The 20,421-nt window shown below is 54.8% G+C and overlaps 1 protein-coding gene across 2 annotated transcripts in view; it reads right to left on the bottom strand.

Moving 5' to 3' along the window:
* The window catches only part of ARHGAP27 (Rho GTPase activating protein 27), a 63,013-nt gene that overhangs the window by 21,658 nt on the left and 20,934 nt on the right, over positions 1–20,421 (bottom strand). Inside the window, exons 1-5 of one of the 2 annotated variants that reach the window (XM_077806139.1) lie at positions 10,842–10,953; positions 6,367–6,798; positions 5,796–6,023; positions 3,840–3,953; positions 2,998–3,065 (exon numbers count right to left, since the gene is read on the bottom strand). In XM_077806139.1, the coding sequence (XP_077662265.1) occupies positions 2,998–3,065; positions 3,840–3,953; positions 5,796–6,023; positions 6,367–6,798; positions 10,842–10,913 (914 nt within the window). In that variant the 5' untranslated portion in view covers positions 10,914–10,953. Of the gene's footprint in view, positions 1–2,997; positions 3,066–3,839; positions 3,954–5,795; positions 6,024–6,366; positions 6,799–10,841; positions 10,954–20,421 lie in introns of those variants that run through there. The other variant, XM_077806138.1, reaches the window with a different exon arrangement.

The raw sequence follows: 20,421 nt of genomic DNA, 5'->3' as shown, positions 1-20,421 counted from the left end.
TGGGCCGTAGCTGGAGAGCAAATCCCTCCTCAGTCTCATCTTGGAATGGAGGCTGCATCTTGCCAAATTTGGAGAAATTTGCAGAATGCATAAAAAATTGTGGCAACACCCTCAAAGAGCGGGATTGGCTGAGACTTTCCTAGTTTAGTCTCCCTAGCTCAGGTGCGTCCAGGGCCCTCCTCACTCTAGTATCTGAACAGCCCTGTGGGGTACGGCCAGGGATGAGCTGCCAAAATCTTAACAACCGGTTCCCGCCTCACCCCATGAGGGGGTCGTGGCCCACCCCCTGGGACTCCTGCCCCATCCAACCCCCCACGTTCCTTGACGCGACCCCCCACCCGGGACCCCTACTCCATCCACCCCCCTCCCCTGTTCCCTGACTGCCCCCAGAACCAGGCAGGAGGGTCTCATGAGCCATCATAGTGGGTGCCCAGCCTGCCCCGCCCCTAAGAGCCAGAGGGACCTGCTGGGGGGCAAGGTGGGGAGTCCTGGGGCAGCTCCCAGGAAGCATCCGGCAGGTCCCTCTGGCTCCTGGGGTAGGGTAGCGTAGCTAGGGGGGGAACAGGGGGAGCAGCTGCTCCCCCCACTGATCACATCAAAAGTGGCGCCTTAGGCACCGACTCCGTGGGTGCTCTGGGGCTGGAGCCCCCACGGGGGAAATTTGGTGGGTGCAGAGTCCCCACCGGCAGCTCCCCGCCCCGCCCCATGCCCGGCCCCAGCTCACCTCGCCTCACCTCCACCTCCGCCCCCGAACGTGCTGCCCCGCTCTGCTCCCCCCAGGCTTCCGGCGAATCTGCACGGAGTTGGTGCCTAAGGCACTGCTTTTGGCTGGTTGTTAAATTTAGAAGCCCACACAGGACAACCGGTTCTAAAAGGGCTTCTAAATTTAACAACTGGTTCCAGCGAACCGGTGCAAACCAGCTCCAGCTCACCACTGCGTAGGGCTGTCAGCCCACTGCACACATGGAGAGACACAGGGAACCCGTTGACACTGCCGGCGGGGGGGGGACTGCAGCACGCGTAGACAGACCCAAGCTACCTCTAATCTAGCTAGCGCAGGTACCAACAGCAGTGAAGCCCGGGGAAGAAGAGACTTCTGTGCGCCCTGTACAATCCCACCCGTACCCTGAGCACCGGCTTGAGTGGCTCACAGCACTGGAGAACACACTGCTGCGGCTCGGTCGCTCTCGGCACTTGGGCTAGCGAGATCCAGGCTAGCTTGGCTCTGGCTGTGCATGCTGCAGTCAGCCCTGGTTGCAACACAGCGACACTGAGTGACCTGACCCAAGATCACACAGGAAATCTGTGACAGAGTGGACTCCTCCCGTCCCAGCGGTTAATATCGTGAACAGGTGCCACAAGTACTCCTTTTCTTTTTGCGAATACAGACTAACACGGCTGCTACTCTGAAACTTGTTAGTGACATGTCTCCCTTTAGTGACAGAACAAGCAAAACAACCCCCAGCCCCCCCAAACCTTAAAACCAGGGAAATAAGAAGTTATGGGAAAAGGCTCCTTTATCCCTTGCCACCTCCATACTGCCCTACCGCGCGGTTAGCAACACACTGCCAGGCGCCCAGAGGCTTTTGCTCCTGTCTCCAACCATACCCCGCAGCAGCACGTCCCCTGGATTCATTCAACTCTCCGCCTTAACAGCCACCTCAGAGCTCCTGTATCAACAGATCGGCACATCTGACTCATGCAGCCCATGTGTTTGGAAAGCTCTTCTGCCTTAACACAGCCCAGGCTGCACTGAGGCTGCGCTGGGGCACAGCAATTAAGTCAGCTTCCCCGTGGGGTTCAATTCAATCTCTCCTACCCCCAGATTGTCCAGGGAGCCGCCCTGCCCTGGTCCAGCCAGAGCCCTGGGGAAGCTGTGCAGGGGGAAAGCGCTGTTCCCTCAGCCCCACTGCAATGTCACCTGCTTGGTCAGGAGGCTAGAATGGTAGCAGATTGCCCAATGAGTATGCTCAGCATGAGGTCACTTACAGCTTTATCCTTTTCCTCTGTAAGCCTTTGCTGCGAATGCAGACTGGACCTCAGTTAGGACCAGCCACGGACCAGCCACACCCTCCCAGAACAGATTTAATCAGTTGCTTAGGAGATACTTGGAGCGGAACAGCCTCCTGGTTAGTAAGACGCCACTGTGCACTTGTCCGCACAGCTCACCCCCTGGGTCACAATGGGATTGAATGGGTGGGCTGCAGTTGCACCATTCATGGGCAGCCATGTCACGAGACGGGGAGCTGCCCATGCGAGTCACTGGGTGAAAGCTCTGGCCTGAGTTGTGCAAGAATTGAGGCTAGGTGATGGCAATTGTTTCTTCTGGCTTTAGAAATCTCTGACTGAACAATATGCACTCCCAGGAAAACAAGAAGTGGGGGCTTACAATCTGCCTCCAGCACTGGGGCTGTGTGCTGGGGATGCCCCAGCACCAGGGGAATGAGAGCTCAGAGTTTAGCCTCGTTATAGACTCAAGGTGCTCCATCTATGTAGCTTAACAAGGAGAAGGTGAAGGGGTGACTTGATCACAGTCTGCAAGTACCTACATGGGGAACAAATAATTAATAATGTGCTTTCAGTCTAGCAGAGTAAGGTCTATCACAAGCCAATGGCTGGAAGTTGAAGCTAGACAGATTCAGACTGGAAATAAGGTGTAAATGTTTAACAGGGAGGGTCATTAGCCACCGCAACAAGTTACTGAGGGTTGTCAGTGATGGAGAATCACTAACACAATTTTTAAATCAAGGTTGGATGTTTCTCTAAAAGCTCTGCTCTGGGAATTATTGTGGGAAGTTCTCTGGCCATTATCCAGGGGTCAGACTGGGTGATCACACTGGTCCCTTCTGGCCTTGGGATCTAGGAGTTGACACAGTGAGTTGGACTGCGAGTTCCCCAGCACTGAGCCAAACAGGATGAGAGCAGCGTTTGCTCTGTGGCAGGCCAGCGTGTTGGAGGGCTGCCCTGGTGCTTCTTGCCACGCTGAGACTCTCTTACCGTAATCGCTTTCCTTTGTCAACTGTTTTTGTCCGGTGAAGAACTCCAGCCTTGTCCAGGCTTTTGAACTGAAATCAAAGACAAGTCAGGGTTTACAGCCGCCCTGCGAGCATTTCCCAAGGGAAACCAGCTTTCAGACAGCTGATCATCAGCACCACTGCTGGAATGGGCACAATGCGCCATTCGAGTAGGGACAGGGCCTGCCCTGGTGCCATCTCCCTCCCGGCCCGGTAAGCACTGGGAAAACACCCATGGATTTTCAGTTGGGCATCTGGATCACAAGCTCACCAGGGCCCTATTTCAGGAAGTTTTCGGAGCACACACTTAGTTGGAAGCCCACACGAGCACGCCCATTGAAATCCACGAGGTGACCCATGCGCTTCAAGTCAGGCACATGCTACAGCACCTGCCTGATGCGAGGCCCAGCGGCTGCCTGCTGATGGAGTGGGGTCAGGAGAGGAGAGGAGAGCAGGAGGGTTGTGGGACAGACTGATTAACTGAGCAAATCCCGGAGCTGTTCCTGGCCTAGGGAGCTGCCTTCCGCGAACACCCCTCTCAGACTCAGGCGCTGCTGATCTCTGCAGATGTCCTTTATGGTCACGATCGCTCAACAGCTACAGTACCCCTTGAGTTAGCCAGCCTGGGCCCCACAACAGCTGCCCAGCCCCGGCCATGCAGGTGCCACCCCCACAGGGACCCAGGCAGGTGAACAGAACCTGTTGGGGAACGGCACCAAAGCCCAGAGTTAAAGTCAGGTCTGCTGACGGATCCAAAGGAGCCAGCACAGGTGCATGCCCTGCCCATGACCCCATCAGCAAAATGAGCCCAGCCATCTCCCTCACCTTCTCCTCTTTCTGGATGAGGATTGCTGGCATGCAGTTGTGCCAGCTGGCAAAGGGGCTGCTGTCCTGGCTGGACCCGCTGCTCGCTCTCCGGTGACCTCCTGGCACAGAGACCTGAAAGTGGATACTAGTTAGTCACAAACCATATTTATCACTAGTGCTGAGAGCTCCAGCCAGCAAACCCCATTGTGTTGGGAGCTGTACACACACAGTAAGGGACAGCAGAGAACTTCCTCTGAACACACCAAAGTTGGGAGGGGAAGGGACAGAAGCAGCCGAGAAGCAGGGGCTCACCCAAGGTCACCCAGCAGGGCAATGCTGGGAATAGAACCCAGGTCTGCCACACGCCAGGCCAGTGCCCTGGCCACAAGACCATGTTGTCCTCCACTTTCCTGGCACCTCCTCTGTGCCCTCTGGCATCACTCTGCTGCCTGGAGTGAATCACCCCTGACCAAACGTGGCAGCAGGCAAAGCAAACCCACCATGCCTAGCCTTCATCTTCATACCGTAGCTAGTACCTGATGGCTCAGAGGCTAGTCCCTGGCCAGTGTGAGAATTTCTGCGAGGCTCAGGGAACAGCCTGTGGCATGAGATAGGACTGCCCTGAGCTTAGCAGGCAGAAACCCCGATATCACTGGCCAGCCCATTCTCCAGCCCAGCCCCATGGCCCCACGAGCCAGGCGCCTGGCAGGGGAAGGAGGGTTTGCTTTAAAAGTGTCTGCCACCAGCTCCGCTGAGCAGGCCCCATGCCGACGCTGCGGAACAGTGCTGGGGTGGGGCGGGCTCACCTCGGCACAGCCCCTTCCTGGGCGGGGGAACACCAGTGTTTGCAGGGAGCCCTGTATCCCCCCCAAGAGCGGGGGCCAGCTCCACCTCAAAGCTTCCATGGAGTGCAGCTGCCTTTTCTGCCTGGCCAGCCTATTTAAAGCCACCCCACCCTTGAGGGGCTCGGAGTTACTTTGCTTTCCAGCCCTCTCGTAGGCCTGGTCCCTGCAGTGGGGTGGCACAGCTGTAATCCCAGAGCATGGACTGGCTGCCCTGGGGTGAAACGGGGCTTGCGCTGGGGCAGCTCGGAACTCAAGGCTAGGTAGAGCCCCAGACTAGCTGGTCTCTGGGGCAGGGCCCATGTTTGGTACGTGCACGTACAGCACCAAGCACAGGGGCCCAAGACCTCGTGCACCACCACTGCTCTCGCTCCATCAGGGGGTCTGGCCTTGCCGTGGGAAGGTTCTCTGGGCTGGGCCATGCAGGACGGACGGGAGGGTCAGCACGGTCCCTTCTGGCCTTGAAGCCCACGAACACACCTTTGGCAGCAACAAGATGCTCACCCTTCTCCTCGCCCAGCCCCGCTGCCCCAGAGCTCTGGGTCTCCTGAGCATCAGCCCTTTAATGCTGGGAACTCCCCAGCCGTCGACCCCGAGACTCCGCTCAGCCCTCTCCCCCTGGCTCTGCACCTACACCCCTTCACTCCTACCGAGCCCGCTGAACTCTCTCACTCCCCTCCCTGCCACTGGTGCCCACCCAGGCTCCCCCAGCACCTGCTTCCTTTGCTCCTGCCCCCTCACTGCTGAGCGCCTCTGGGGAAATCCAGCACTCGGGTGGACTCGCCCACGTTCCCATCTTCCCTGGGGAGCAGCTCTGTGCCCCACTGGGACGCCAGGCCAGTCTGTTCTCAGCCTCTCTCTTCAGGTGCCCCTCCACCACCTCCGCAGCCCGGGGGCTTGCCAGATCATTCAAAGGGCAGGTGGAGTCTCCAGCACACGTCATCCTCCCCTTCCTTGTGCTGCCCCAATGCCCCTTCACTCTCCCCATTCCACTTCCACCCCGACTCCTCCCCAAGACCCATCAGGCTCCATTTCCTCCTCCTTTCAAACACCATACATCCTGCCTGGCCCTTGTCTCCCTCCAATGACTCCCACCCCCCCACCGGCTCCTCGCCAGGGCCACGCTTCGTACCGTGTCCGAAGTGAAATGGTCAGGGTAGAAGGCTTGCCCCTCGGGGTTGTTCTGGCTGCACCAGCCCGGAGAGGGGCTCAGCTCCGCTGAGTGCCTGGGGGATCTCCCCGGCAGAAGGTAAGGGTAGGTGCTCTGCTCGTAGGACCCCACCGGGGAATAGTCCTCCTCCGGGTAACCGTCCAGCTCCTCGGGGGACAGATCCGGATAGTCCGTTTCTGGAGTTGGCGGCTGAGAACATAAGAGAGATCACTTCTGTGCACCCCTCCTCCTCCCACATGCTCCCTGTGCCCCACCTCGGTGAGCTCCCCAGACCTCCTCGCAGAGAGGAGAGAATCCAGCAGGATTCTCCTGCGGTTCCCTGGATCCTGGAGATCCCCAACACCTCCCCCTGGTTTATTCCCCAGACCACCACCCAGAATCCACCCTGCCCAGTCAGCTCTGTTCCATGCTGCACCTCACCAAATCCAGCCATCACCCGCACTCCCCAGAGCTACTGGCTCGGGCTCCCCCTTGTTCCTCCCTCCTTGACCACCCAGCTTTTCTCTCACTCCTGCTCCTCCTGGAGGCTCACCCTCTGGTCCATGGGTCTGTACTGTGCAATTGCGGGCTGCATCTCCTGAGTGCTGGGCTCTTCTGTAGCCGGGGGCGGCTCCCACGATGTCTCACCCGTTACTGAATTATAGAAAAACACCTGGCCGCTGGCGTCATCCACATACTGGCCCCATTCGGCCACCGCGGGGCATGGGACAAGAGACGGCGAGGGAGAGGGAGCAGGACTCACTCCATCTTCTGGGCACCCGAACGGGGAATCCCAGGTGGTCTCGCCCGTCACTGAGTTGTAGTAGAACAAGTGCCCGCTGCCCGTGTCCGTATGGGTCTCCCAGTCCGCGAGGACGCTGCTAGGGCAGCGCTGGGGCGGGGAGGGGTCAGTGACTGCTGATAGCTGCCGGAGCTCCTGTATGTTCACATACACCGGGGTGGGGTTCTCCTCCTCCTGGCAGGCCTGGGGAGAGATCGGGACTACAGTCTGTTAGGCAGCTGACAGTGTCAGGCTGGATTTGGGATGGCAGCACTGGGCGGGAGGTGACGTGGGTGGGGTCTGGGCAAGGATGGCGAGAGCATTCTGGTCGGACTGTCAGGAATGCGCTGGCCTCGATGGGGAGAATGGCCAATGGAGCCAGGGTTGCTGGGAACTCATGGCAGGGCTCTGGCCACCAGAGGGACATTGCTGCACTGTCAGGCCAGGCTCCCTTCCAGGGCTGCTAAGCCCACCTGTCCAAAAGCCATGAGCCAGGCCCCAAAAGTCATGAGTTTAAAAGATAATAAATACTGCAGCCCGAGGACCTTTTGGGCTTTGAGCCCTTGGAAGTCATAGAATCATAGAATAACAGAGTTGGAAGGGACCTCTGGAGGCCATCTAGTCCAACCCCCTGCCCAGAGCAGGACCAATCCCAACTAAATCATCCCAGCCAGGGCTTTGTCAAGCCTGACCTTAAAAACTTCTACCACCTCCCTAGGTAACGCATTCCAGTGTTTCACCATCCTCCCTAGTGAAAAAGTTTTTCCTAATATCCAACCTAAATCTCCCCCACTGCAACTTGAGACCATTACTCCTTTTCCTGTCATCTGCTATCACTGAGAATAGTCTAGATCCATCCTCTTTGGATCCACCTTTCAGGTAGTTAAAAGCAGCTCTCAAATCCCCCCTCAGTCTTCTCTTCCATAGACTAAACAATCCCAGATCCCTCAGCCTCTCCTCATAAGTCATGTGTTCCAGTTCCCTAATCATTTTTGTTGCCCTTCGCTGGACTCTCTCCAATTTCTCCACATCCTTCTTGTAGTGTGGGGCCCAAAACTGGACACAGTACTCCAGATGAGGCCTCACCAATGTCAAATAGAGGGGAACGATCACGTCCCTCAATCTGCTGGCAATGCCCCTACTTATACACCCCAAAATGCCATTGGCCTTCTTGACAACAAGGACACACTGTTGACTTATATCCAGCTTCTCGTCCACTGTCGCCCCTAGGTCCTTCTCTGCAGAACTGCTGCCTAGCCATTCGGTCCCTAGTCCGTAGCGGTGCATTGGGTTCTTCCGTCCTAAGTGCAGGACTCTGCACTTGTCCTTGTTGAACCTCATCAGATTTCTTTTGGCCCAATCCTCTAATTTGTCTAGGTCCCTCTGTATCCTATCCCTGCCCTCCAGCGTATCTACCACTCCTTCCAGTTTAGTGTCATCCACAAACTTGCTGAGGGTGCAATCCACACCATCCTCCAGATCATTAATGAAGATATTGAACAAATATCTGGTCACGTTTTCCAGCTTTCCTCTGCCTAGGAACTCACTCTAATGTCAGAGAGCTGAGATCTCACATGACTCCAGGAGCTGGGGCTTTAAAAAACCAAATAAACACCGTCACAAGACTCATGATAGAATTGTAACCATTGGCAACTCAGCCTCCGCAATCCCGAACTCCACCCGTGGGAAAGAGCCTCACTTCTGTAACACATCTTCATGGGGGCTTGCCCGGTTTTGCTCCCCAGCCCCACTGCTGCACCAGGCTCTCCCCAGGCTCCCCCAAGGAAAGCCCCAACACAGCAGTTTTGGAGCCTTCACTTACAGCCCCACACTGCCAAGCCATTCATTCAGCCCCTCCAGTGCCAAGCAGTCAGCCCCCCACCTGCCTGCCCCCCCAGTGGGCATCACAAGCTCTACGTCACCTTCTCCCGGCCCCCCAGGGTGGAGGTGGCATTGCCAAAGCGTGCTGCAGTCTGGCTATCCCTGCTTGGCACAACTGCCCTTGGGGGCATTGCAGCCGGTGGAGGAGCTCACACTAGCCCCTTAACACTGACAACATACTGTGTACGTATCTGGGGACAAAATAATGACACTACAAAACCCCTTCTACAGAAGGAAGATCGATAAAGTCACTAGGGATACAGCTGGGTAGAGATCCATTATTGTGAGTACACAGGGCAAAAACTACACAGTGCCATACCTGCACTTGAAGTCTAAAAATAGTGGCATGGTAAGGCTGTGTAAAAGCAGTGTATTGCACACAACAAAAACCCAGCATCCGCTCCTGTAATTGGGCTGTGTTCCTATGCATGAAAGGGAAGGGAAGAAGAGGAAGGATGGCCCAGGGGTTAGAGCCCTCACTTGAGAGAGCTCAGTTCAATTCCCTTCCCTGCCACAGACTGTGTGATCTTGGGCAAGTCACTTAATCTCTCTCAGCTCCCACCTGCAGCAGGGGGAGAATAGCCTTTTTGCCTCATGGGGGGAGGGGAGCATTGCGAGGTGCTCAGATAACCCGGCAAGGGGTCCCATGCAGCAGACTGAGGCGGGACCAGCATCCTTTTGTGTTTGTACAGGTTTCAGCAAATGGATTAAAAAAACCCCAACCAACCAACCTGCACAATTGTAGTTAAAGCAGGGTCACTTTTTTGGTGCCAATAAGCCTAAAAACCAGACTGCTTCTTCAGATATCTAGATTTAATCATCCAAATTTGGACTTTTTGGCCCAATTTAATGGAACATGAACAATGTCCAGTTCCCTCTGGAAAGTCAGGGAATGCACAACCTCAGAACATTGTCAGCTTTCTGATAAATCCCATTTCAATTGCAGGACATTTTAAATTTTCCTACTACAAGCACAGAAAGCTTTCCCTCATGCCCCTGTTGGCGTTTCTAAATGTCATCTGAGCAAGAGGGAAGACTGGCTTATTGACTGTACCAGGAAACTAACTGGCTTCAGGTAAACTGCTGTCAGGTGCCCAAAGGAAATGAGCTGATAAGACACAGACAAGTTGTTTTCTCCTTGTGAGCTCTGCAGTTCTATGATCGTAAATGTTATTGGAGCTATAATGGGTACAAAGTTTTCACACAGAAACACAGAGAATCAATTGCCTTGCAGCATCTCCTACCCATCTCCCACGGTACACACACACAGAGCCAGCAGTCTCAGTTGAGAAGCCAGCCAAAAGGGAGGCAAGGAAACTGAGACACTGAGCAGGGAGGTGACTTGCTCACACTCACACAGACAGAGCCAGGAACAGAAGCCACCTCTCTCACCTGGCACCCTGTCCCCATCCGCGAGACCAAACTCGGAGGCTGCTCAAGCCAACCTGCAGCCCTCGGCAGAACTTCAGTGTGATGCCCCCTCCTTGGTGCCGGAATCTTTGCCCCCCACATCTGAGAACCTGAACTCAGCAGAGGCGTGACAAGGGGGGGCAGGTGCCCCCCTTGACCACTGACTGAAGCTGGGAGGTGTAACGGTGTTGCCCCTTACCTTGGCCCAGCCACCCCTCCGGCATGATGGAAGGGCAGCTGGGCCAAACTGGAGCAGTGCTGTGACCCCATGTACCGCGTTACAATACCAGTCAGAGTTGGCCTGGTTGCCTCCCCTCCCCACTGTTGCAGTCCTTCAGGCGCCACTGCAAATTTCACCAGCCAAGCACTCAAAATAACCACCCCACCCACCTACTCCTCCCAGAAACCTGCTGCCTCTGGCAGCTGCCTAGAGGTAGAGCAGCCCCTGACCACAAGGTCCTGTCCCCAGAGCAATCACTGCTTTCCCAGCCTCTCCCTCTCTTGGGCGCTCCGTATCTTGGGTTGATTCTGCCCAGTTGAAACTCATTGAATTATTTTAGGCCCCGGATAATATTTCTCTCCAGGCCCCATTTCCCACAGTCCCCCCGTCAGTGTTGCCGGCTATATTTACCAACATGCTACCTACTTCCTCTTCCTTTCCAAACCAGTGATGGAGACAAACTACGTACAGAGTCAACATCAGTCTCTGGGGCGATTCACTGAACCCTTTGCAACGTAACACGATTCCCATCTCCGTCACCCTTTGTCACAGACCTACAGCCAAGACACTTTACTATCTGAGAGCGATTCCCTAAGCCCCTGTCGGCTGAAGCCCGCTCCAGGGTATTACAAGTGCTCCGGTCGCCTTGTCTGGCGGAGCAGAAGGATGCTGCACCCTTGGCTCAGCTCATAGAGACAGTTACTGTTCCCTGCTGAATAAGACCTATGTCCCGCACCTGGGATGGGCTGAACAAGCGCGAGGCCCTGCTCCGAGATCTGGGCAGCGGTTGAGGGGCGCGGGTGTCCATCTTGCAGCCTCCGGGACCACGAAGAGGAGTGAGTGCAGGCACTTTGGCGGGCAGGGGCGTCACAGTGGCAAAGCAAAGGGAACTGGCCTGTAGCGAGAGGCCAATCGAGAGAGGAGAGAGACTTCCCCAAACCTGCCCTGATATGGGCCTGAGCCTTTCACACGTTTCCTGTTGGGGTTTGTGGGGCGGAAGGGTTGCCGTGGTTACACGAGTTTCAAGTTATGCATAATTAGTTATTTGTTGACATTTTACATTTTCTGGTGACCTGGCGGCTACGTTCATGCTTCTAAAAGTTGCTCACTGGTGGCAAAAATCTGAGCAGTAACTTCTGGGATTAGGGCGGCTCGAGAGGAAAGAGCCAACATTTAACCCACCTTCAAAGGTTTGCTTTTCTAAAGAGTCCCTCCAGAGCCAGAACAGTCTCTCGTTTACAGAGAGGACTGTTAAATTCCTACCTCCCGGGAGGAAAGTGACACAAACACCATCCGGGGACTGGCAAAGAACATAGCAAATATTAAGGACTGAAAAATACCGTCATGCTCAGCTGGAGGGAAAGGATGCAGCCAGCCAGTTGAGGGCGCCGTTACTCAGCTCAGCATCCAGCCTGCAGAGGGCTCCATAACCCTATAGGAAAAGGGGCTACCGTGGGGCAGCCAGGGGCATCAGCCGCAGCAGGGAGTCGGTGGCAGGCAAGGAAGCAGCCTGTGGCTGGCGGGGAACAGCTGCAGGTGGGGGCAGCAGGATAGGGTGGATGGATGGGCCACAGCAAGAGCGCAGACCAAGGAGCCGGCCATGGGCTGTGTGTGCTGGAATGGCTTCCAGAGGGGGCGTGGCCCTAGCACTACGTCTGGGGAGCTGCACGGAACAGAGTTACCCTTGACCCCTTCACGGGGCTGCCCTTAGGGGCTGGGTTAGGAGCGGGGGTGGCATTCGTTGGCTGGTGCAGTCCTAGTGCTCATGGCACTTGTTCCTGGCAGCCCTCCTGAAGGAATCCTCCATCACCCGGAACGTGCGAGTGGTCACGGGAATCCACCAACAAGCCCAGTACCCGGAGCACCTGCCACGCTTGCCTCTGTTCCCGGTGTGCCCAGTGCACTACCCGACCTCTCCAGGGAACTGGACCTGCCGCACTCCCAGCCACGCCTGGCAGGAGGCCGGGTTACAACAGTCCAGCCACGTGACAGTGGAGAGTTAAAGTTCCCACTGGAAACTCAGCCTGTGCGTTAGTCCATCTTGTGTCGCACCAATGTGGTGATCTGGTTAAAAAAAGAAACTGACAATCGTGCCTCTTTGAGAGGAGCTGCATGTACAAGGGCATGAGTTCACACCAGCTCTCTGATTTACCGGTCAGCGACCGGCTGAAAACGCTGAACAAGTCCTCAAAAGCCACTGAAGAGCTCTCCCTTAGATTTTCAGAAACAGCGTCTCCCGGGGGTGGCTCAATAGACCCAGAGGAGACCTACTCCAGAGTCAAACATGGGCAGAGCAACAACCCGTTCAGCAACCTCTGCCTGAGTCTGAGGATGGGGCAGACAAATTCCGATTAGAATTTAGGCACAAATCTGTAGCTTCTCCACCCAGTAAACTGGAGGGTGCACAGGGAAATGAAGTCGGGGGAGAAGAAGTACCATGTGGCTGGAGGTTTTCACTTTTGCGGAACTTTCCTTGGCCCTGACTCAGCAGGGCACCTAAGCACACGCCTAATGTTAAGCATGGGAATGAAACCCATTGAATTCAGTGGGGCTAGAGTAACAGCCGTGTTAGCCTGTATTCACAAAAAGAAAAGGAGGACTTGTGGCACCTTAGAGACTAACCAATTTATTTGAGCATAAGCTTTCGTGAGCTACAGCTCACTTCATCGGATGCATACTGTGGAAAGTGTAGAAGATCTTTTTATACACATAAAGCATGTGTGAAAAAACCTGGATTTGTGAGAAAACCTGGATTTGTGCTGGAAATGGCCCAACTTGATTATCATACACATTGTAAGGAGAAAGAAAAGGAGTACTTGTGGCACCTTAGAGACTAACCAATTTATTTGAGCATGAGCTTTCGTGAGCTACAGCTCACTTCATCGGTGAAGTGAGCTGTAGCTCACGAAAGCTCATGCTCAAATAAATTGGTTAGTCTCTAAGGTGCCACAAGTACTCCTTTTCTTTTTGCGAATACAGACTAACACAGCTGTTACTCTAAAACCTGTCATTGTAAGGAGAGTGATCACTTTAGATAAGCTATTACCAGCAGGAGAGTGGGGTGGGAGGAGGTATTTTTTCATGCTTTATGTGTATAAAAAGATCTTCTACACTTTCCACAGTATGCATCCGATGAAGTGAGCTGTAGCTCACGAAAGCTTATGCTCAAATAAATTGGTTAGTCTCTAAGGTGCCACAAGTCCTCCTTTTCTTTTTACTGAATTCAATGACTCACATGTTTCAAGTTAAGCATGTGCTCCAGGGCCAGGCTGAATCAGGGCCGCAATTGTTTTTGGATTAATCCCTTCATCAAACTACTTGGCCTAGAAACGCCAAGTATTGTTTATCCTTTTGCCCTAAAAAGGTCTGGCAGCCAAGATCTCTTTTTTAAACCGTTTTGTGTGGTCTTGCAGTTGTTTTATAGAACAGAGCTAATACAGCACACAAGGTCCTTGGGGCCAGACCCGCTAACTACATAGGCCACTCCAGAGTTTCATACTGAAAGTGCAGGGTTCATTTTGTTAGTAATGATGAAAGGAGATTTCATAGCTGCTGTGTTGTTTCGCTGACCCACACAATCACAGCACTGAGAGCCAGGATTAGCGTAAAAGGCAACATCATCTAAGCAGCAAAGACAGGGAAACCAGATTTAAGCCAAACAAAGGCCTCACTGCAGGAGAACCTTTGAACACAATATTCTGAGGAGAAATGCAGGCTGACTCATGAACTAAACTCTCAAGACATTAGCATGCTAAAGCTGATCTATGCTTGCAAACAAGACAGCTTCAGACTCTGCAGTTTCTCCAGACTCCCTAAAAAGAGGCATCTAGAATGGCATCTAAAATCATTCCATTCACGGATGACACATGGCAGTGAAATGGCAAAGAAGTTAAATGAAGCATGGTTATATTATCAACAAGGCTAAGTTTTTGTCATGGATATTTTTAGTAAAAGTCAGGGACAGGTCACGGGTAATAAACAAAAATTCCCGGAAGCCTGTGACTTGTCCCTGACTTTCACTAAAAATATCCCTGATAAGATGGGGAGGTGGGTTCAGCACCCACTGCTGCTCAGGGTCCAGGGTTCCCCATCGCTGTGGTGAGTGGGAGCTCCAGGGTTCCCCTGCCTGCAGGGGCTGGGCTGCTGCAGGGTCCCCTTGCTCCCCAGAGCAGCTGGGTGCTCAGGGGGGTCCCCTGCAATGGCTGGGCTGCTGCGGGGGGTTCTCCCACCGCCCTGATGGCTGGGCAGATGCAGGGGGTTCCCACCAGGGTGGGGGCTGGGAGCTCTAGCCCTGGGACAGAAAATGTCACAGAGGTCAATGGAAGTCACAGAATCTGTGACTTCCGTGACATAACCGTAGCCTTAATTATAAGCAAAAATCTACATTAACAAGAATATTAAAGTTGCACAGTCAGTTGATCAAAAGACAGGAAATGCCAGAGTAAAGGTTGCCCATGCAATCTTAATTTGGGCCCGCATGCATCAGGATGCAGTTTTAATCACAGACTATTGTTTTCCCCACAGGGCCCTGGCCTCATTCAGTGCCCAGTGGATTAGATAGCAGTTCATTATTTCTTTTTAGCCTTCTCATTCAATATACAGCCCCAGGCCTTGTTTACTGCACACCCTCCAAACGCTGCACTGAATTCAGAATTATTCATTTCCTCCTAGGCTTTTCTGTAGTGCTCATGGCTGCAGGAATCAAGTACTGCACAACCAGTCCTGAACTCACTGTAGCAACACAAGGTGAGATAGCATTACCCCCATTTTACAGATGGGTACACTGAGACACAAGGAGATTACTTTTGCAAAAGTGTCCATGAATTGCAGGGGCCTTTGTTCCTGGGTGCTCAGCTCCAGCCACCAAGGGCCTGTTTTTCCAGAGGCGCTGAGCACTCACAGCTCCCACTGCATTCAGCTACAGCTGGGAGTGCTCAGCGCTTCTACACATGAGGCCCCAGCTGACTCCAGTTGGGTAGGAGGCACACGCAACCAGGAGACACCTGAAGTCTTTAAACCGTGATTTGAGGACTTCAATAGCTCAGACATAGGAGAGAGGTTTATCGCAGGAGTCGGTGGGTGAGATTCTGTGGCCTGCGTTGTGCAGGAGGTCAGACTAGACGATCATAATTTAAGACCCCTTCTGATCTTAAAGTCTATGAGACCCAGGATAACCCGTTGTCTCCATGCCACCCCCTAAGTAACATGGCCCAGGTTTTCATTCCAGAAGGGAACAGCTGCCTGACCAAGTAGTTGGTCCCCTTTACTCTCCCCCCCATGCCCCTCCTTCGCCCCCTAGCACCCAGCCAAACCTCCCCCTGCTTCCATATGTTCTGTGTTTGCTCCTATAAAAGAGCCACCAGGAAAGGAGAGAGAACAAACCCCCCAAATAGCCCCTCACCTGTGGTGGGCCAGCTGCCAGCTGGAGCCTAGCGCCAGCCATCGAGGGACATTTATTCCCAGCCTGCTTGGGCTTGGCGCAGCACTCTCACCCGGCTGGCTGGGAAAGGCAGGCCCAGGCCAGGTGGCCATTTTAGAAGGCTGATCCTTCTGGTTGTGGCAGGATGGCTCCCGGGGCCCTTTATAAACAGGGCTCTTCCTGCAGCTGGAGAAGCAGAGCTAGGGAAGAGGGGGGGATAAGTGGCTCCCAGCGGGTGCGGGGCCTGTCGGGAGTCGGAGCTCCTCTCGGCAGGAGAGGCGGTGGCAGGAGGCACTTGGGCAGGGGGCTGGCAGGATAAGTGATGGGTGGAATAGTGCTAAGATGGCAGCTGGGGTGGAACCTGAGGGGCTGGCCCCAAAGCGAAGGCACTGGCAGCCTGATGGAGAGGTTCCTGGGGGCAGCAAGGAGACCTGTAGCTCCAGGAAAGAGGGGAGCAAGTGCCCCATGTTGGGGGGCAAGGCAGCTGCTCCCTGGGCTGACAGGCAGGGGCAGAGCTCAGGGCATGCTATACCCGCAGCGAGGAGGGAGGGATGCTACAGGAGGAAGAGGTCGGTGGTGGTGGCTGCTGCTACTCCCCCGCCAGAGACCCAGCAGCTGCTCCTGGCTGCCCTTGCTGAGGAGCGAAGGCTGCGGAGGGCAGGAAGGAGCAGACGAGGAAAGGGCTGGCGGGCGAGCTGGCGAGGCTCCTGGGAGGGGGGTGAGGCGAGCCAGGGGAGCAGGAAGGATGGCCTAGTGGTTGGGACTCTGGCCTAGGACAGGGGAGATCTGGATTCAATTCCCTGCTCTGCCCCACACTCCTTGGGTGAGTCACTTGCCGTGCCGGAGCCTCAGCCCCCTCTGAGCAGTGGGGTTACCAGCCCTGCCTCTGAGGGGGCTGAGGCCAGAGCCGTGCGATCAGAGGCGCTCGGACGTTACAGTAAGAGGGGCCAGGTAAAGAGCCTGGAGGAAAGGAACAAACTCTGCTAGGGCGTGAGCAGCTGCAGCGAGACCCGTGCCCGAAGGAGGGGTGGAGGCGCCAGCCCTAGAGACGTGGGACTGAGCACTGGTAGGGGGAGGGGGGGCTTCAGCCCCAGGGCGTCCCCTCAGCTCAGCGAAGCGACCTGGCCCGCTTTGCAGGAGGGAGCCTGAGCGGTCTCGGGGTGAGACCACAGGCCTCAGGCAAGCGCCCCTGCCCCCAGGCTGGCATGAATCCCGCTCCGGAGCCACTGGCCCTTTCACAACTGCCACCACTGAGCAGGACCAAGGAGAAGGGGCTCCCCCCCCCTCACATCTCCCCAGTCACTGCTCCTCCAGACCAGGGGAGTCTGGGGGTCTCTTCCCACCCAGGCTGTTGCTGCTCCGCCTGGCCCAGGGAAAGGGGGGTTACAGGGCTCCCCCTTCCCTGCAGCCCATGCTGCTTCTCCGGGCAGGGTGACTCTGGGGCTGCCCTTCCATCTCAAGTGCCGCATGTCCCCCCCGCCCCAGTTCCTGGGGCTAGGGGAGTGGGTCTTTCGCCAACCCCCCTTTTATGGGAGCAGCAGTGCCAGGGAGGCTGTGGGATGGGGGATTGTAATTACCGGGTCATTCAGCCCTGGCCTCACAGTAACTCTGGTGCCAGCTGTGGGGCAGGGTACCCCTGACAGGTCTGTTCCATCTTCAAACCCCATGGCTATATTCCAGACAAGCCTGGCGTTCAGGCTAGTGTAAAACTCCTAAGGGGGCACACGTAATAAATAGGAGGGAGCCAATCCCACCGCATGAACCTACTTGACACAAACAATGCACTCCAAAGCATCCATCTGCCTAGTGAGGGTCCCTGACATGACCTTAACTCTGACCCATAGCAGCAGCCTGAGCTCCATTGGACACCTGAGATCCTTCTCCAGTCACCACACAGGATCCTCTTTTTAGGGACTACAAAAACACATCTGGATACGTCTCCTCTTAATGCTACTGAGCTGGCACGAAGGCAGGAGAAGCCCATTTCCGTGCCTAGGTACTGCTGGTGAAGTGACCCTCACCTGTGAAAACGGAGCTTGGTATTTCAAATGTCTTTGGGTTTGGTTTTCTTTTTTTTAAGGAAACAACAACATTCTCCTGAGGGTGTTTTGCTGCGACTGCCTCCAAGCATGGGGCGTGAGTGGAGAGAATCAGACTGAGTTCTATGCATGGACACGTTAAAATCTGTGCTACGCGTGGGAACTGGGGCACATACAATGACAAGCACAAGAGAGACATTCTTACACCTCAAACTGTACATTTAAGTGAATAGATTCCCGGGTCCCTGTATTCTTGAGAAGACCCCTTTGAATGCTGAATTCCTGCATGCGTCCTGCGAAGGGGCTGCTTCTTAGCTAGGGACTTTTCCAGAGGTTGTTCAGGCATTCAGCAGCTGAGTTACTATTCTGGCAATAAAAGCAGTCAGAAAATCACACCCTAGGTGAGTGAAGGGGATATTTTGACCCTCCCTGCTCTGCAACTGGCCCAAGCTTTCTGGGATTCCACCTTGGGATAAGCGGTGGTATATGATGTTCCCAGGCGATAGGTTTGAGTTTGCGAGGTCACTGGGACCGGGATTATAAAATCCAGTTTAGCTGGGGACTCTGGGACCACAATGCAGCACACATGGATGTTAGGAACGCACCTCTCCTTTTCACATGCATGTTCCTGTGCACACTGTACTGTGTATGTCTGCAGCTGCCCCATCAGTGCAGATGGGTGTAAATGTGCTTCCCAGTTCCTGTCTGTGCCAGTGGGGCAGGGATAGAGGAGACAGTCCCACAGAGAGACACCTTTCAGAGTAGCAGCCGTGTTAGTCTGTATCCGCAAAAAGAACAGGAGTACTTGTGGCACCTTAGAGACACAAGAATCAGGGAAGACTGGGAACGGACTCACCCATTGCCTTCCCAACCAATTCACCTCTAAGCATGCTGAATGACCTCTGAGCTGGTGGGGAAAGAGTCCATCCCTAGTCGAGGGGCTGGCACCTGGACATGTCTGGCGGACAGGAGAAGGGCTGGGCAGTCATTTCATACTGCCACGCTTCCTCCTTCAAGGCTGCAGAAAAGCTGTTAAAGGAGAACACTCTGCCCTTAACAGCCCTGACCTGTGACAAGTGGGCAAATAAGTCATGAGCCAGCAGCACCCACCCTGCCTGGCCTTACAGATGGGTGCCACCCCACTTACCTCTTGGGAGGCCCAACGACATCGCTAGCCCAGAGCCAGCCACTCTGCACTTGTGCCCTGCTCCTGTAAATCTCTACACACCATCCTATGTAGAGCAACAGTAAGAAAAGGCTGGTTGCTAGTACTCACAGTGAGGCAAGTGGGGCTGGCTGAGACTCCTGGCTGCTCCGGGCTCTGATCCCCACCTGCAAGGCACTAGGGTGAATCCATTCAACAGCCACCTCTCTGCCCTGCTTACAGTTTCTTCCCATTTGCTCACACATCCTGGTCTGGATCAGGTAAGACACATACTCTAAATTGCATAGGGAGGAGCTAGCCCTCCTTGGGTTTAACCCTTCTGTTGCCCCATCCCAGCTGGTGGGGCGTGTTCTGACTAATCACAAAGGACTGGCTTAAACAAACTCAACCTGTGCAGGTTTCAGAGCAGCAGCCTGTTAGTCTGTATCCGCAAAAAGAAAAGGAGGACTTGTGGCACCTTAGAGACTAACCAATTTATTTGAGCATAAGCTTTTGTAAGCTGCATCCGATGAAGTGAGCTGTAGCTCACGAAACCTTATGCTCAAATAAATTGGTTAGTCTCTAAGGTGCCACAAGTACTCCTGTTCTTTCAACCTGTAAAGAGACCAAGCCCTTGGAGGGAGTCTGCAGGACCCTTCCCTAGGTAACGTTCCTGGTAACGCAAGAGGCTAGGTCTGCTCTGGAGTCTGTGGCCATCTGTTTGTAGGGCGGGGAGGCCGTTCTAGCCAGAGCAGTTCAGCAAAATCCAGAAAGGTGAGGAAATCAGGTCTGTCTTATGCCCTTGGTGTGCGGAGCCCGCAGCATCTCTGTCCCTGTGGGCGGGGGGGTCTCTCAGCACGGCCCCACCTGCTAGTGGAGTTTGGGTCCAAAGCATTAGCAAGCAGAACCTCTCTCCTCAATTCAATTCCCCCATTCCCCGCACCCTTGAGGACACAGCCTGGCCTGCAGGGGCTCAGCAGCACAAGGGCTGACGTTTGCAGAAGTGACTAGTGAATTCGGGCTCCCAATGTGAGGCACATTAAAGGGCCCTGACTTTCAAAGGCTGGGCCTGGCCCCTGTCTGCTTGGAATGTCAGGTTAAAAACCCCAAACCTGAGGCTGTGAGGATCTCGGCCCTGGGACTTTGAATCCTGTTTTCATGTTTCCTACCATGATGCCTAACCACAGCTGGGAGCAGGCTTGTCTGCCCTGGAGAAAAAGGCATCTGTGTGCCAGGCGCATGCTAATGCAAGTGATGTGACGCTCCTAGTGCGCACAAGGTAGGTGCAGCAGGTAAACCCAAGCAGTCGGGGCGGGGTTACCTGAACCAGCTAATGCAGGTTCATGCTAATGCTGCTGGAGCTGCAGCCCGGGTCAGCGTGGGGTGAAACTATCTTTTTGCTAGTGATGCCAAGACGTGCTGGTTGTTAACATGTGTTAAGCCAGACCTCCTCCAGAGAACGGGGGGACCCCAACGCCGGGGGGGGAGGGTTATGGGGCTCTTCATGGGGAGCGCTGATAGTGACCAAACTCAGTCTTAGCCCTGCCCCCCTCCACTAAGTGATGGGGCATTCCCAGCCCTCACACATGCAACATCTCACTGACCAACAGATCGGTTCCAAGATAAACCCAATACATCCCCCGACCCAGGGCACGGTGCAGTCTCCAGAGATCCTCTGGGCTCTATTCTACCTTCCCCCACCCCTGCACCCCGG

This window comes from Eretmochelys imbricata, chromosome 27, assembly GCF_965152235.1.
Source record: "Eretmochelys imbricata isolate rEreImb1 chromosome 27, rEreImb1.hap1, whole genome shotgun sequence".
In the NCBI taxonomy this organism is placed as follows: domain Eukaryota; kingdom Metazoa; phylum Chordata; order Testudines; family Cheloniidae; genus Eretmochelys; species Eretmochelys imbricata.
Note: the sequence above shows the minus strand (reverse complement) of the source record. Positions and strands in the feature narration are given on the sequence as shown.